Below are 17,213 nucleotides of genomic sequence, written 5' to 3'. Positions count from 1 at the left end.
TGTATCTGGTAAAACTTTCAAGTGTGAGACATGTACCAAAGACAATGTGGTGTCTGAGCCAAGGTCAACTACCCCCCTTTCATAACAATATACATCCCACATACGTGCATCTCATCCATTTTTTACCTCTTTACCTTGTAATGCAGGATCACGTTCAATTGTGAAATATCTGATGGCACAGACCAATTGGAAATAACGACATTTACTTCAGACACTGAGACTCTGTTTCAGATGTCTGCAGCAGATATATTCCACCTTAAGCACTCGGTATGCAACTCATTTCAGTAGAAACATTTTCCGTATTAAATTGCACCTAGACGTACCGTCCATCTTTAGTTGTATCTGTTATAACACTATTATTAACAAATCCTTAAGCATGTTCCCCAACGGTGCTCCTTAACACATCCCTCTTAAGCTTTACTTCTCTTATTTCTTAAAGGAGGACTCCATAACATTTGGTAGAGTTTCCGAATGCCTGAAAAAAAACTCTTTCATAGTTGAGGTTTCACCAAAGACAGCACTGTCAAGAAACAACACATTGCAGTGGGCTTTACGCCGAGTCGTTCCTCGCCCTCCCCAAAGTGTGCTTGTTGAACAGATGGCACAATCGGCGCCCAAAGGAGCAGAAATAGCCGTTACTGCTGTTCAGCCGACTCCATCAGTAGCAAGACAGTTGGATTTTGGAGAATCAGTGCAACAACCCTCGGACCTCACACTGATTGAAATAGAAGTCAGTTCTGATTATCCACCTTTACGAAAACTTCCTGCCTCAATGACCCCAATTTCTGACACTGAACCATTGCCTACTGTTACTAATGAAGATAAAACAGGCCTCCCACAAACTGTTGTTTCTACTACAGCACCATCGCCTATAACTGTAATACTCCGTATTTATGAGTCTCGGGGTACTCTATCGAGTAGGCCTTACTCTGTCGAGTAAGGGTGAGTTGCGTTTTAAAATAGTTTATGACCTGTTGGGTACTCGATCGAGTCACTATGATACTCGATCGAGTAAGGGGGCACTCGATCGAGTACCTTAGCTACTCGATCGAGTAGCCGGTTTACGGGGAGTTATTTCTCGGGTTTTGTTAATTATGCGATTAAGGTATATAATCTTTTCCGTCATCATTCTAAACACTTTTCACAACCTAATTTTCTGTCAAAGAGAGAAAGCAAGTACGTTCATCCCTTTAATCGCATTGTTAGCAAATCCCGGAGATTGGAAGGTCGGTTTTCATCGTTTGTTATACCGTTGAGATCCTTGCGTCGAGGGTAAGATTTATGTACCCTTTTTACTGTTTTTCCTTTAAGTTGGTTAAACCCTAATATGGGGATTTGGGGGTTTTTGTGTAGATTGTGATTTGGTAGTGTTTATATGTTGTATGATAGGAGGAGGTTTTGTAGAAGAGGCTTTTTGATACAGCTGTAGAGACCGTCTGATAGTTGTGCTTTCCAGGTAGGATTTCCTACTCAGTATTAGTCCCATAATGGGATGATTGTTGATGTGTTGAGATTGATTGTTTAATATCGTAATTGTATTGTGACGACTGTGATTGTGATTTTGATTGTTTGTCTCTGGATCTCGAGATGCGTTCTCGGCTGAGTGGAGTCACTTGCGGGAGTGGCTTCACGCCCTAGTTTCGCCTCCTGTGGAACCCGCCACAGGAGGGATGTGCACATTAATGGACAGGGTTATCGCTCGGTATGATGAGTGTGGCTTAGGTGGGAACGGCTGCGGTCCCCCACTGGCGCGTAGGGTCCAAAGGTGGACGATCGGTGATTGAGATTGTTGGGATTGGTGTGATTGTGTGTGTGTGACGGTTAAGTCAATGTTCATTTATCGTATTGTTGATATATATAAGTTGTGTGATTAGTACTGACCCCGGTTGTTGTTTTGTAAAACTGCGGTGATCCATTCGGGGATGGTGAGCAAAGAATTGAGCGAGTTTGTTTGAGTTGAGTCACCGGATAGTGGGATGTGCCACCGTCTGACAATAGAAGTCTTCCGCTGTAGTTTTATTAGTTTTATAACTTTTCAGTTAACTCAGTAGACAGTTGGTTTGAAAATTTGTACCCGTATTTTGGGATTTGGTTTCAGTTGTACTTTTCACTAAAGTTATATCATTTAAAGTTGTTTCGTTATTGTCTTATGAATATCACGCCTCGGGTAACCGAGATGGTAGCATCCTTATACCTGAGTGGTCCTGGTAAGGCACTTGGAGTTTGGAGGTGTTACAATAACACTTTCCCCCAAAGCTGCTCAAGCTGGAATTACTGAAATTACTCCTGCACCAGCCACGCCTATTCTCAAAGCACCTCAAATGGAAAAGAAAACTGCTGCCACACCAGAAACCCCTGCGCAGAGCACTCCAAAGCGCACCAATGCTAAGCAAGCTGTTATGCCTCCTTCTAAAAAAAATAAGGGGGTCGCCAGTTCGGCGGTAAACAATTAGACCACTTCTGTGGAAACACCCGTTGTTTGCATACAGCATAGTTGTAAATATTAGCTATGTTTCCTTTTCCTACCGACCAGTACTGTACGGCGCACCTCCTTGCCACTTCTACTACACGGTGTGGTTTGCTAAAAGGCTATAGGGCGCCTACAGTCTTTTGGGAACACTTTTGAATATCTAGCAATGTGTTCCACCCAAAAGCACAGTTCTACCGCTTTTAGGTTCTAATGGCCACAATACATGTGGACTTTTGGAAATTATGAATAAACCACTTATTATTAATAAAAAAAACCCTTATGTATGGAACAACCTCTAAAACCTATTTACACAATGAAGTGCTACTAATCCTTTGACTACTTACTATAATCGCGTGCTCTCTATGAGGCTTACACTACTGTCTGCCGAACAGTGCGTACTTCTGCTTAGATGCCGACCACCTTTCATGGGTGGTGCTGTAATAATCTTGAACTCCTTCTGGTTTCCTTGTGTGGTCGTTACATTAACATTTGGGCACAAATGGTACCTTAATTACAACGCACTTCTAAAATGCCTGCAACAAACCCGTCCTATGATAACTAATGAACATTTCTGAACCACTAGGCCAATTGTTGTATGTACACAGACATAGTTAAGCCCGCAATATTTAGGTTCATGTCACATTTTTTTGACTAAGTAACGTGATCGCCTATCACGTAACTAATTCTCTACAGACACAGAGCAGAACAAACCAACTCATCCCATCCTATCTAAAGCATACCTACATCTAACCAGCAAGTTGGAACCTAACTGTAGGTATTCCCTTCATAACACAATCCCCTAAAATAAGAAGGTTATATGCAAAGCTCAACAAGTGGCCTTACTACCATAATTGTTGGCGTCACAATCCCCTCAAATAAGCAAATTATATGCAATACTCAACAACTGACATGCTAAAAGCAAATTCTAGAGAAACCATGAAGTCACCTTATAGGACACCCCTGCCTACATCCTAGATTGTATTCCCCACAAATATCTTGCAAATATTTCAATACATTTAACCAAGACAAAATTTGTAAAGTAATACCAAAACTATCCTTTAAATTGTTTGTCTTAAGCAACAAACATATATATATATATATATATATATATATATATATATATATATATATATATATATATATATATATATATATATATATATATATATATATATATATATATATACACACCTTGTATAGCATTAGCATTAGAAATCAAAACTTTATTAAACTGCTAAAAAACCAAAAAACTTAAAACAGTGTCCCTGGAACCAGCCATTTGTTATTGCCGCCTGAAGGTGTACCATGTTAGCTCTGTCGTTTGGTGTTAAAGCATAATAGTAGTTCAGCACGATCCGTTTATAGCGGAGTATAACAAACTAATTACGCTTTCCCAAACCGCCAACAACATCCTTTGCATAATTGCATACCTATATCATAAAAGCAACATAACTAGCGTATAATTAGATATGCTTATACTGTCGTCTTTCAACAATTGTTTGTTACTATGTTTGGATAACTACTATCCTTAATTGTTTGTCTTACACTACCTAATCTATGCAGCTCACCATGAGACCTCGACGAAAGTACATCAGGGAACTCTCGGGACCCACTGGTCCGTACACCATTAGAGCAAAAGTCATTGAGAAAACAAATGTACATTCTGAACCAGATGGCCAGGGCTTGGAGCTACAAATAATCACATTCCAAGATGAGGAGGTAACTTTAAGAAATTTAGAGCTGGTTTTAAATATTATACATTGTCTTAGGAACAGAAATTGTCGTAATAGAATGCAATATACTATCTTATTCTTAAGAGCATAAAAAAATATACTAGAGATTTACAAGATTCCTTAATAGTAAAACAAGACCTCGTTAATTATGTCGTTGTTAAGAAACAAAATTAAATAAGTAGACCAGCGTGGTTTTGAACAAAAGCGACAAACCATATAGATGCGACTTATTCGGTAATGAAATGTTTACCTAGATGCAATAGAAGCAAAATCAATAGTCTACACTACCTCAAAATTAGAAACGTTGAGAGTTGTGCACCCTAACGTTGAACTTATAATTATGTATAAACTATGTTTAGAACACGTTTGGCAGGTTCTTCAATTTAGAAATCTGCTAAAGTAGTGTGTAGCAAATGCTAAACACAACTAAAATTCCGGATAAACATACACAATACACACAACCTTGCCCAGATTTTAGTATTTATTCGGCAAAACAAGTTTACTAACTATGTTACATTTTGTAAAATACAATAAAACGGTTCCTTTGCTGCAGGGTACTAAGATGCGCACATTCCTACACGAAGATGAGCTTGAAATATTTGAGGACATGATCCATGACGACATGGAATACGATATCTCTACTGTCAAGCTAAAGTTAGACATCGATGTGTCTTCGAAAAGTCCTACTTGACAGATGTTCAACATGTATTTCAACATAAACACCATTGTCCAACCCGTATCTGCTGAAGAAATTCCTGCGACTTCTAATTACGTATTAATTGGATCAATACCCAGAAAGGTTAAACTGGAAGATCGCTATAGTAAGGCATAGTAAACTGTAATTTACAATGTCCTTAAATCGTATAACACCCCCCCCCCCCCCCCCTCTCACCGTCTTTAACTAAATCTTCAATTTTAGACGTGTTAGGAGTTGTTATCTATGTTGACCGACGCTGCCATACTACTGCCAACCAACGGGACACAGCAGATGTTTGTGAAGTTCTGATTGTTGATCACAGGTCAGAACAATCCTAAATTAAAGATAACCTACAAACTTTTGGGTAAAGAATCTGTATGAAACCATTTATTCTCACTCGCAGTTTCCATGTGCAGTCATGAACAGGTTCTAATATTAACAGCCTGGTCGGGGATGCCTTTGAAAGAGTGTTGTTCATTGCATTCCATAGCAACAAATTTTCCTGTTGTTGCTTTTACAGCTCTAATGCCGAGCTATCAGAAAGGTAATTCTGTTATCAAATTAAATCGATTTAACATCAGTAACAGCAACTATACATGAACAAAATAACAACGCCATTACCTTTAGGCTTTTCCCTTTCGACAACGCATTCAACATTCGTCATCTTAGATCCTCCAGGACAAGAGGCCGACTCACTTAGGACTTGGTAAGAGCTGTTGCATTACAAAATTTTAACTTAACCCTATTTCAGACACTGCTAACTAAGCGGTATTTACAGGGCCATGGAAAACAAAACCCTGCTTCATGCAAAGAGACAGCATGTCTACGATACTCGTCTTCCGGGAATTACGCGTGCCATCACAACAATTGAAGCGCTCCTCAAAAAGGGGGTACGTGTAATATACATCCTACATACAGAGCAAAATGTGTTATGGCCTCGTACTGCGTTACAAGACTTGGCGAACAAATTATGAGCACAGTCATATTCTGGGCATTTTATCCAGTAGAAATTGCTGACAACAACTTAATATCTTAAAAATACAGGCAAACAACACTTTACAAGAGGAGCAACACTGGCTACATGTGAAGCTGCATTAGTTTGATCCACAGGATGTCCACTTATACCTTGGTTGTAGTAACTGCGGCACCAGCAACGCTGAAGAAATAGGTGATGCATATATGTACCCTGGCTGCCTACAGGAAAACGTCATTTCCACTCCGAGGTATTAATGTAACAACCCAAAGACCCAATATCAGAGATTAAAACATTACCTCCATAATGTTTTGTGTATACAGGATGGCAGCAACTTTTGAAGTGGCAGACGATACTGGAGTGTACACTCTATCTGCATACACTGAAAATATGGAAAGTTGTTTGGAATTGAAAGCTCCCACCCTATACTCTATGATTCCACAGGTATTAGCCGTTTTTTTGTTGGGCAATACATGTAGAAATCCAGCAGGCCTATAGAGTTTTCACTTTAGACTTTAGCTAAACATTCATGCACACTCTTTAAATGCAGGACAGACAGTCCTACCTCGAATACATTGCATGTAGATTTAAGCAGAACAAACTGTACGTGCAAGTCGTACCAACTGCAGCTCTCAAGAGTTGAAGTGGGTGCTCCAGAAAATCTCTCTAATCTAGACGACATATATTCAAGTAACATTTTGAAGAATTTTGGATCAGATTTGTTGCCAGTACACACTACGAAGTATAAGCAAAAAAAAAACGTTTCGGGTTAAGTGCCCTTGAGACAGTTCTACAAATATCTGCAGTAGCAGGAAGAACAAACTGATCAAATCAGATTTTAGCGGGTGATTAGAACAAAAAACTACTAGACTACCCCGTGTTTGGGTGTATAACTATATAGCTTTTCCAGCAAACCTATGGCGTACTGATTGTATATATCCCTACCTATGTCCAAGTTGAATGGCGACAAGGTAGTTGTACTCTACGATTACCAAGCCCGCCAATGCTGTAATAAAGCATTGCCCTAGCCACAATTGCAAGGAACCGATTCAGTTCAATCTGTGCAACGGTGAAAGCCAAACACGTAAACTAATTCACCAGCCAATCTACAGCTACGCACGCTTTATTACACTCGATTGACGTGAAAATGATGTCAGGTGTTCGTTAAATTGCAGCTCCGCGCCCGAGAGGGCGCGGCGCAGCGACTAGTTATACTAAAGATGTTGACAATCACCAAATCACCAATTGGGGGTTGTGTTGCTGGAGTTCTCACTAGTAAGCTTTGCATTTTGTCTGGGAACATAATTCGCAATTGGCGATGCAAGTAAGAAATCATGGGCATATAAGATGCAACAACTACTCCATATCTTATTGTTGGCTGGTTTATATTATTCGCCTTTGCGCTAGTCTCCTATGAAATATCTTGCTGTAAGAATATTGGGTCCAATACTATTTATGTGGACACACTATTATACAGATTATATTTGTTTGCTATCGTTCAAGTTTAGCCCAATATAGCATATAATACGGGCATATTAAATTACGTGTTATAAAGTATGGGCCGGATATCTTAATTGTGTAGGTACCCATTAGGTTCCTAAAGTATGATGGGCGCATTAGATTAAGGAGACTATATATAAGTCACCTGGGTTATGGTCCCTGGTAGCACACAATAACCTAATATCCCCGCATCCCATCAGTAGAGAGATCCTATTGGGTATGTGTGTCTACTAGAAGACCTAACCTCGAAAACCGTCCCTTCAGGCGGTTCATCCCAACCTTTCGTCATGTAATCAGGTACGCTTCCGCTCTACAGTTTATACCGAGTAATTTAGTATGAAGTTTATGATCTTTATTCAGATTAATTCAGATTAATTCTAACAAGTGGTATCAGAGCCACCTTCATATTAAATTATTTGGGATGGATTTAATTTATACGGTTGTATACTTTTGTGAACTAGTCACAATTGTTATGCTTAAATTTATCATTTGTGATTCACGTTCAATCTATACACATGATTACATCGCTGAGTTGATGACTATTCGGGATATATACATTGCTTTCGGTAAATTTTATATGGCGATTTTCTGTTGTATATGTCAGCTATGTCATGTATGCTTATATGAAACAATTTGATTGTGGGATTATATGGTTTATGGGCATGTTCGCTGGATATTGGTATTATTTTTAATTAAAGAATGCCTTCATGCACTAAAGTTTGTGAGGGCGTAAAACTGGATTATTCTGACTTAGGTTGTGTCCCCTTATTAATAAGGTTATAGGATTCGGGCAAATAAAATACGTAATACGGCATTATTGTGTGTTTATTTTTCTATCAATCATGTAGTTCATGCTTTCGGTCTACATGCTTCAATTCTTTATGCAATTTGATTGGTCAATTTGGTGAGCCGAAATCGTATGCTCCCAAAAATAAGTAATAAAGTTCTATTACCTTAAATATATAGTAGAGGTAAGTCGGGTGTCGAATCCACAGGGGAGGCGATGTAATTAATGTGTAAAAAGTAAAGAGTACAAGTAACAATAATATGGGGGGTTTTGAGATTGATTATAACTAATGAACTAATAAGAAAAAGCAATAAGTAAATGAGATGAATTCAGATGGCTAAAAGGTCCCGAGTCAAGGTTTATCCACTACTAGTTAACAATTGATCGTCGACCGCTAATCCTAATTTATCATTTGAGTATCCCGTTGTAAAACATACAAGAGTTTTAAATGCTCCTTAGATAATATTACTCAGTTCGAAACGCGAGACTAAGCAACCTAATTAATGAACAATCTAATCCAAGCGTCTAGATTTAATTCATTAACAGCATGAACGAATAGAACAATCAATGGAAATAACGACCTTTAACACACGCGGTTATCGGTTCGAATTATATATTTACTAGATTTAATGCCCGGGCAATGCCCGGGCCAATTTGTAATATCTTATGGTTTTAATAATACTCTAAGGCCCCGTTCTTTTGCACTAATCTTTTGCACTTTGTTTTGCTGAACTTAACATACAGAAGGTGAATTGAAAGATTTACACTTATGAAATTGATAAGAGTTTTGTAAGACTTTATTGCCGGGTAGTTTTCACTTATGATAATATATCTAAATATGTAATGATATAGGGATTATTAGTCTCGTAAAATTATAGTTGTGAGTTACTCAAATCAGAACATAATTTAAGTAGTTTGCCTTTAAAACTCTCAAATAGAGTTTAGTAATAATAATTCTTAAATTGAGATATGAAACTAATATACACTAATTTAATCTAAATTGGGAATGGATATTATTTAAAAATACTAATAGAGGTGCAGTACTATTGTATTACTACGTACTTCGTAGTATTTATGTGGTAGTCTTGTAAATCTCTCTTGACTCTCTAGACATGCAGAGATTGTTTAAGAATTTCATTGCTTTAAAAATTCTTTTTCCTACGTTTCTTACTAAAAAGTTTCTCCGTATATATTTTGGAGTCAAGATCTTTTTCATTTTCTAGCAGAAATGGATGGTGGTCTATCTCTTTTTAACTCTAACTTTTTGCTTGAAAATGAAAAGATAATAGGTATAAAGAAAAAATTGTTATTATATGATTCTTAGAGAAGAAATAAAGAGGGTCCTTAGGCATATATTTGGTGGTTTAAACATTTGTTTTTAAATGCTTACGTCACATGTTATGCCAATATGGTTAATATCATTAATTTCTTATATAAAAGTTAAACTTTAAGGCCCATTAAAAAATGTAGGACTATGCTAATTAATACTATTGATCTTTTTGTCAATTTATCGTATGTACTCCCTGAGTATATTTATTAAGAGCATGGGGAAACCAACTTTACATACAATCATTACAATGATACGTTACACAAATAAGTAAATAACAACAATATACTATAACTTTACTCGAATCAACAAATCATCCTATCACATAAGATTAAGCACTTTTTTTTTAACAATGGAGCGATAAGGTTTCGAAATCCCATTTGGAATCGATATAGTTTGGCTTGGGTCAATTTCACATATTCTATAGCAGGATTTGGCCTATAAGGCGGTTTAAAAACCCAGTTAATGAAGGTTGAGGTTCGCTAATAATCTTATGTGTGAAATTTTACAACAATAATATTTTAATCTTTCTTAAATGAAAGAGAAGTTAGTTTACAAAAATTAGTGGTACACTCCGTACCTAGCTTCATAACAAAATTTGACAAATTACAATCCCGTCCTTCTTTCTCTTTATTTGAAATTTGAATTTCTCGTCAATGGTGATGCTTGAATTGAAGATGTAAGACACTTCGTTCCCAGACCATCTCTAGAAAGAACAAAGCAATATGACAACGTTAAAAAAAAACGACAATAGCTTGACTACAAATAAGGAGATAGAAATAATTTTTTTTAAAAAAAAAAAAAAAAAAGAGATGAGACATGTCATGTATATACACAAGAATAATTGTCGTAGACTACATTCGAAAATCGACAGTGGTATAATTTCATCGCCTCGTTTCCAGCGTTCATCTCCTCTAGTAATTTATGCATCCTACCAAAAGAAAATTACAAAGTCAGATCATGAGAATTTAATTATATTACGAAGTATATAATTACAATGAAAGTAACATTGAATTATAAGAAACATTCAAAAAAGAGCTAATGGAAGCAAAATTTGCGGAGCCATCAAAATAATAATATGAATAACAATGGCAGGCTAGGTAGCACCAAAACGGAAACGGACACGGACACTGACACGATACGGACACGCGACACGGTATTTCATGAAATTTAGGACACGGGACACGTCATTTAAATTTAATAAAATATATAATTTATAGTTATGGGTGTTGATTTTATTTTTGAAAAAGTATTAAATATTAAATTTAAATAAGTGAAGGTAAAACTTGACGTTAGTTATAACTCATTCTCATTTTCAAAACCAAAAACCAACTTTTAATCAATCAATTTCGACATTTCATTACTAGTCTAAAGAACATCATTTGCCCCCAATTCAACTTATTTCCCCACCAAATTCAACCATATAACAATTCACGCCATTTACCTTAAATTCAACTTGATTTCGTTTGAAAGTGTGTCCAAATACCATGGACACGGCTCAAAATAGCATGGTCACGTGACCAAATAAAAGATGAAAGTTAGACACGGCTTTACAAGTGTCCGACAAGTTTTGACGTGTGTCCGACGAGTGTCGTGTCTGACACGGGTGTCCGACACGGGAAGACCAATTAGGAGGAGTGTCCGTGCTACCTAGATGGCAGGACAAAGAGTATTTATACACATTCAATGCATATACGATCTATACGTAGGGAAGGAGTTATAAGTAGTCTTTAATGAGTAAGTCTTGCTTAAAACGGGTTGGATTTTAAGACGGGTTGTTGTGTGAGAGGAAATGGGTAGAGGGGACAAAGGTGGGACCTCCCATGTGCTCTCCACTCACCCTAAATGGGTATTTTGTGAGAGAATATGGTATCCGTCTTATTAATAAGACGGATACCTTGGTCTGAAATAAGAATTGGTGGTCTTTAATTAGAAGACTCCTTTTAGATTAGTAGTCTTTAATTTTCTACTTTAATATTTATCTTTATTTATCTTCTTTATTTATTTGATTATGAATTTATACGTAGGGAAGGAGTTAGAAGTAGTCTTCGATTAGAAGATTATGTATAGATTATGAATTTATACGTAGGTTTTTTTTATTTGATTATGAATTTATACGTAGGTTTTTTTATTTTTAATTTTCTATCTATTTTGAAAAGGAAAATTGTTTATATATTATCTTTTTTTTTCTAGGTAGTTCAATCTTGGAGACTCTAATATCGCTCGAAAAAAGCTTCCTTTAATAATATAGATAGATTCCCCCTTTTACCCAACTACGATGAAAGGCATACAAATAATTGGATTAAAGGTTGCAACTTTATCTAATGAATTGAACAATTACGGATTCAAACATATAGAATTGCAATAGATTGAAAGATGAAATAATTAATTGGCTAAATCAATTAAACATACAACAACCATAAATTATGAATAGAAAATAAATAATACTCAAGTATAAAATAAAGGATTAAGACGGTCTCACAATTGATGAACTCGTAGCTTCAAAGTACCTTGAATCGAGAAGGGAGGATTAGTTCCTCATAATTTGCATAAGACGAATAATAATAGGGTTCTTGAGTTCTCCCCAAAATTACAACTTGAATGAATGGTAATATGAATAATTAACCTAATACTACTACTAATAATAATAATAATAAAAAAGTAGATAGGAATAGGAAACACGAACATAAAGCCTTCCTCTTGCTGCGGCACGGGCGACCCGCGCGTAGGGACCCGCGACTCGCTTGAACGGTTGCCAAGAAACGCTGCATGTCGCACCGTCATTTTCTTCATGTTATTTCTATGATTTTTGGGCTTGTAGGTCTAAAAGGGGACAAGGCCATGTGACAAGGACCAATTAGTAACCTTTTCATTTAACTTGTTTGACATTCACTTGGGCTTCATTCTTGATTTCTCAATCCGAACAATGGAACCATTTTAGCTGTGCTTCAATAATCCAATAGCAACCAAAATCAATCTTCCAGCTCATTAACCCATAATACTACCCAATTATTCTTAATTTCAACTAACAACATTACATGAGAATTTATCCAATTACGCCATTTTAACTCCACAAATCTCACCAATACTCGCTTAAATCGACACTCTTATACTGTACTAAGCCCGTCTGATCAAACTTCCCCACACTTAGATCTTTACTCGTCCTCGAGTAAACTCAAAGGACATAATAGTAGCTCATACCAACACCGACCCACATAAGTATAAGAAAAATAATAAGACTCACAACGCTTGTACCCGACGGTCTTCAACATAGCAACGAGAGATCAAATAGCATCGGAAGAAGTTTTTCATTACCTAAATCTCTCATTTTGCCTAGAGCGCCCGCCCTTGCGGGTATTCGCTCTAGCTTTCATTTTTTTCATCTCACCTCTACTCTTAGTGGCACGCAACTCGATTCTTCATTTTACCCGGAGCGCCCTTTCGGGTTTTCACTCCGTCCTCGGCCACATCCCAATCTTGTATTTTCAGGTTTTTTTGTTGCTGAAATAAATAACTGGAATAAAAGCACACAATACAAGGACAAATAACTACAAATCGGAACGATTCTCCCTCCCCACACTTGAATGAAACATTGTCCTCAATGTTGCAAGGACACAATAAAGGGGAAAAAGAACAAACCTCAGTCAGACGACTCAATAGACATGCCAATCCTCAACACCGAGTGAAATAGAGCAATTCACACACCACACCACCTCCCCACACTTGGCCATTAGCATCCTCCAAAAAGTAAAATAACAACAAGGCCAACAAAATACAAGAATAACCGAAGAAGACTAATGCCCCTTATTACTCCAATCCTAACCAAAGACCAAATAGCACAGGGGGAAACAAGAGACAAGACAACACCAAGCTTATTTGGTCTTACCAATACGCCTTTACTCCAAATCAACAAACCATCCAACCGCAATAGCAAGGTGCCCACAACAACGCACCGCGGTTTCTCCACACCATAGCCTCTATCCTACCCAAGCAACCTTCTATGTCACCCTTCTTATGTCGCCAAGACCATAAAATATTCAATAGTAGCTCAAGAGGTTCCGATTGCTTTCTTTTTTTTTTGGATTTTCGTTTTTTTTTTTTTTTTTTTTTCAAGAATTGCACACACAAATCTATGGGTTGCCTCCCAGAAGCACTGTTGTTTTACGTCGTTGGCTCGACATCTCGCGGAGTGGTAAACCACCCGACTTAAGTAAGAATCTAGAAATTTACCTTACCAATGGAACGGGGTGAGCACTACTTGATTTGATATATATGACTTGTGTTGCCTTATCGGAGCCCTTCCGGCGAATTAGTTTATCAAACCAAGTCTTACCCTTCCTTTTACCATCCTCAGCATCTTTAAGATTCTCCCATAGAAGAATACACCTTTTCTTCTCTCTAGGTGGGGAGTCCTGCAAAATCTCATAATCTTTGCTCGGAAGTGGTGGCTTCCGGCTTCTCATAGAAGTATGGTTAGTAGCAATAGCACAAAGAGAATAAACCGCAGAGCTAGTCAAATTAGGTGGATTAATTTCAAATTTAACCACCCTCCCATTAAACTCCATAGTCAAGGAACCATTTGGAACATCAATTCGGGTTCCTGCGGTCTTTAAGAATGGTCGACCCAATAAAATTGGGACTCCATCGACCTCCTGTGCCATATCCAAAACATAGAAATCGGCAGGAAAAACCAGCTGATCTACCTTAACCATTACATTCTCTACTACTCCCCTAGGATGAACACTAGACCTATTATTAAGTTGGACTACCACCCTAGTACTCTTTAAAGGACCAAGTTTAAGAGATTCATAAACATTGAAGGGAATGACATTTATCGACGCCCCTAGATCTAACATGGCTATTTCAAACCGTGTATCGCCTATAGTGCAAGGTATAGTAAAGACACCCGGATCACTACACTTAGGAGGAGTCTTACTCTTAAACAAAGCTGACACAAATTCACTAGCTTTACCCTTTGGCCTTTTCAAACTACATTCCTTTTGATTTCTTTTAATTGTACAAAGTTCTTTTAAAAACTTTGCATACCTAGGAACACTCTTAATCAAATCAAGTAAAGGAATATTTACCTCGCATTTACGAAAGGTTTCGTAAATATCAGTGTCAGGCTCCTTCTTCCTTGTGTCCTTCAAAGCCTCAGGAAAAGGTGGCAGTGGCTCATATGAAGGCATGGATGGTGTCACCTCCTTTAAATTAGATGCATCTTCTCCTCCTCCATCTTTCAGTAGCTTATCATCTTCCACCACTAACTCCTCTTCTTCATGAATAGTCACCACCTTAGGCTTAGCTTTTGGCTTTTTAATCTCCACCAATTGTCTACCATTTCTCAATGACACATCACTCACATTCTCTCTAGGATTCAGAATTGTCTGAGATGGTAAAGCACCCGATTGTTTAGCTTCCAGCCGATTGACCGCAATAGCCAATTGACTAACTTGATTCTCAAGATTCTTGAAATTTTGCTTATTTTCTGCTCGATCTTGAGTGACACTGATGGTAAGAGCCCGAATCATGTCCTCAGTAGACATTGATGAGCTCGGTGTAGCTTGTGGTGGTGCCTGATGTACGGAGGGTTGCTCTTGTGGTCGCATAATAAACTGGCCTCTAGGAGGGCCAGATGATTGGTTAGCTTGAGAATTTCCCCAACGGAAGTTGGGATGAGCTTTCCATCCTTCATTATAAGTATTAGAGTATGGATCCCATTTCCTGTTTGGAATACTCTACCATACACCATTCACCGTCTGAGAATCACCCTCTTGCATTTGAGGGCACAAATCGCTAGAATGACCCTTAGTAGAGGCATATACCACAAATAACATCCATTTGTCTGCCAGATAACATATCACGGAGTGTGGAAGCAATATTATCAACCTTTTCCTCCAAGCCAGGATTAACACCCATAGCACTCACTCCTCTCCGTGAAGGTCTTCTCTCAAACTGTCTAGAGGTCTCAGCTAGCTCTGTGATAACCTCCCAAGCTTCATCTGGATTCTTGTTGGCTATATTTCCTCCACAAGTAGAATGAATCATACGGCGGTCATCTTGGTTCAGCCCACCACAAAAGTACATTATGAGATCATGTTCGGAGTAACCATGGTAGGGGCAACTGGCACATAATTGCTTAAACTTTTCAAGGTACTCGTACAAAGTTTCTCCGTCTTGCTGCTCAATATTACTGATGGCTCTTTTCAATTGAGCTGATCGAGAAGGCGGAAAATACTTCTCCAAGAATGCTTTCTTCATACCTATCCAAGTAGTGATACTCGCCGGTGGTAGATAGTTTATTAACCAGTTTCTCGCATTGCCTTTCAAGGAGAAAGGAAAGGCTCTCAATTTTAATTGCTCATGTGTGACATCAACTGGCTTCATACCGGTGCAGACAATATGAAAGTCCGAAAGATGCTTATTCGGATCCTCAATACTCGTCCCACTGAAACTTGGTAATTGATGTATCAAACCAGATTTCAGTAGAAAAGTAACTCCATCATCCAATGCTGGAAAAGTGATGCATAATGGCTGAACAACAAAATTTGGAGCTGTGAGCTCCTTTAATGTACGGGTCTCTCGGGCCATATTCTCAGTGGTAATAGAAATTTACGAAATATCTGAATCAGAGTGTAAATCCTCCTTGGAATCTGGGTGCTCGAAAACAACTAACTGGCTCCCACTAATATGCTTCAACCTGAAAAGTGTCCGCTCAATCTCTGAGTTGTAAGGCTCGAGAGGATGATTAGTAGAACGGGTATTATGCATAAACAAAAATAAAACAAAACTAAGACTCTATACTACAAAACACACAAATTAACTATTGCCTTCCCCGGCAACGGCGCCAAAATTTGGTGAGCCGAAGTCGTATGCTCCCAAAAATAAGTAATAAAGTCCTATTACCTTAAATATATAGTAGAGGTAAGTCGGGTGTCGAATCCACAGGGAAGGCGATGTAATTAATGTGTAAAAAGTAAAGAGTACAAGTAACAATAATATGGGGGGTTTTGAGATTGATTATAACTAATGAACTAATAAGAAAAAGCAATAAGTAAATGAGATGAATTCAGATGGCTAAAAGGTCCCGAGTCAAGGTTTATCCACTACTAGTTAACAATTGATCGTCGACCGCTAATCCTAATTTATCACTTGAGTATCCCGTTGTAAAACATACAAGAGTTTTAAATGCTCCTTAGATAATATTACTCAGTTCGAAACACGAGACTAAGCAACCTAATTAATGAACAATCTAATCCAAGCATCTAGATTTAATTCATTAACAGCATGAACGAATAGAACAATCAATGGAAATAACGACATTTAACACACGCGGTTATCGGTTCGAATTATATATTTATTCCCCCTTTTACCCAACTACGATGAAACGCATACAAATAATTGGATTAAAGGTTGCAACTTTATCTAATGAATTGAACAATTACGGATTCAAACATATAGAATTGCAATAGATTGAAAGATGAAATAATTAATTGGCCAAATCAATTAAACATACAACAACCATAAATTATGAATAGAAAATAAATAATACTAAAGTATAAAATAAAGGATTAAGACGGTCTCACAATTGATGAACTCGTAGCTTCAAAGTACGTTGAATCGAGAAGGGAGGATTAATTCCTCATAATTTGCATAAGAAGAATAATAATAGGGTTCTTGAGTTCTCCCCAAAATTACAACTTGAATGAATGGTAATATGAATAAT

General features: G+C 37.6%; 1 protein-coding gene across 1 annotated transcript; it reads right to left on the bottom strand.

Moving 5' to 3' along the window:
- Positions 1-6,663: 6,663 nt before the first annotated feature.
- On the bottom strand, positions 6,664-16,078 carry LOC141613560 (uncharacterized). The gene is made up of 3 exons (XM_074432297.1): positions 15,313-16,078; positions 13,718-15,176; positions 6,664-6,673 (listed from the first exon to the last, which is right to left on the bottom strand). Exons 1-3 carry the CDS (start codon positions 16,076-16,078, stop codon positions 6,664-6,666), a joined length of 2,235 nt encoding a protein of 744 aa, XP_074288398.1.
- Positions 16,079-17,213: the final 1,135 nt, after the last annotated feature.

This window comes from Silene latifolia, chromosome 11 (genome assembly GCF_048544455.1).
Source record: "Silene latifolia isolate original U9 population chromosome 11, ASM4854445v1, whole genome shotgun sequence".
NCBI classification, from domain to species: Eukaryota; Viridiplantae; Streptophyta; class Magnoliopsida; order Caryophyllales; family Caryophyllaceae; genus Silene; species Silene latifolia.
Note: the sequence above shows the minus strand (reverse complement) of the source record. Positions and strands in the feature narration are given on the sequence as shown.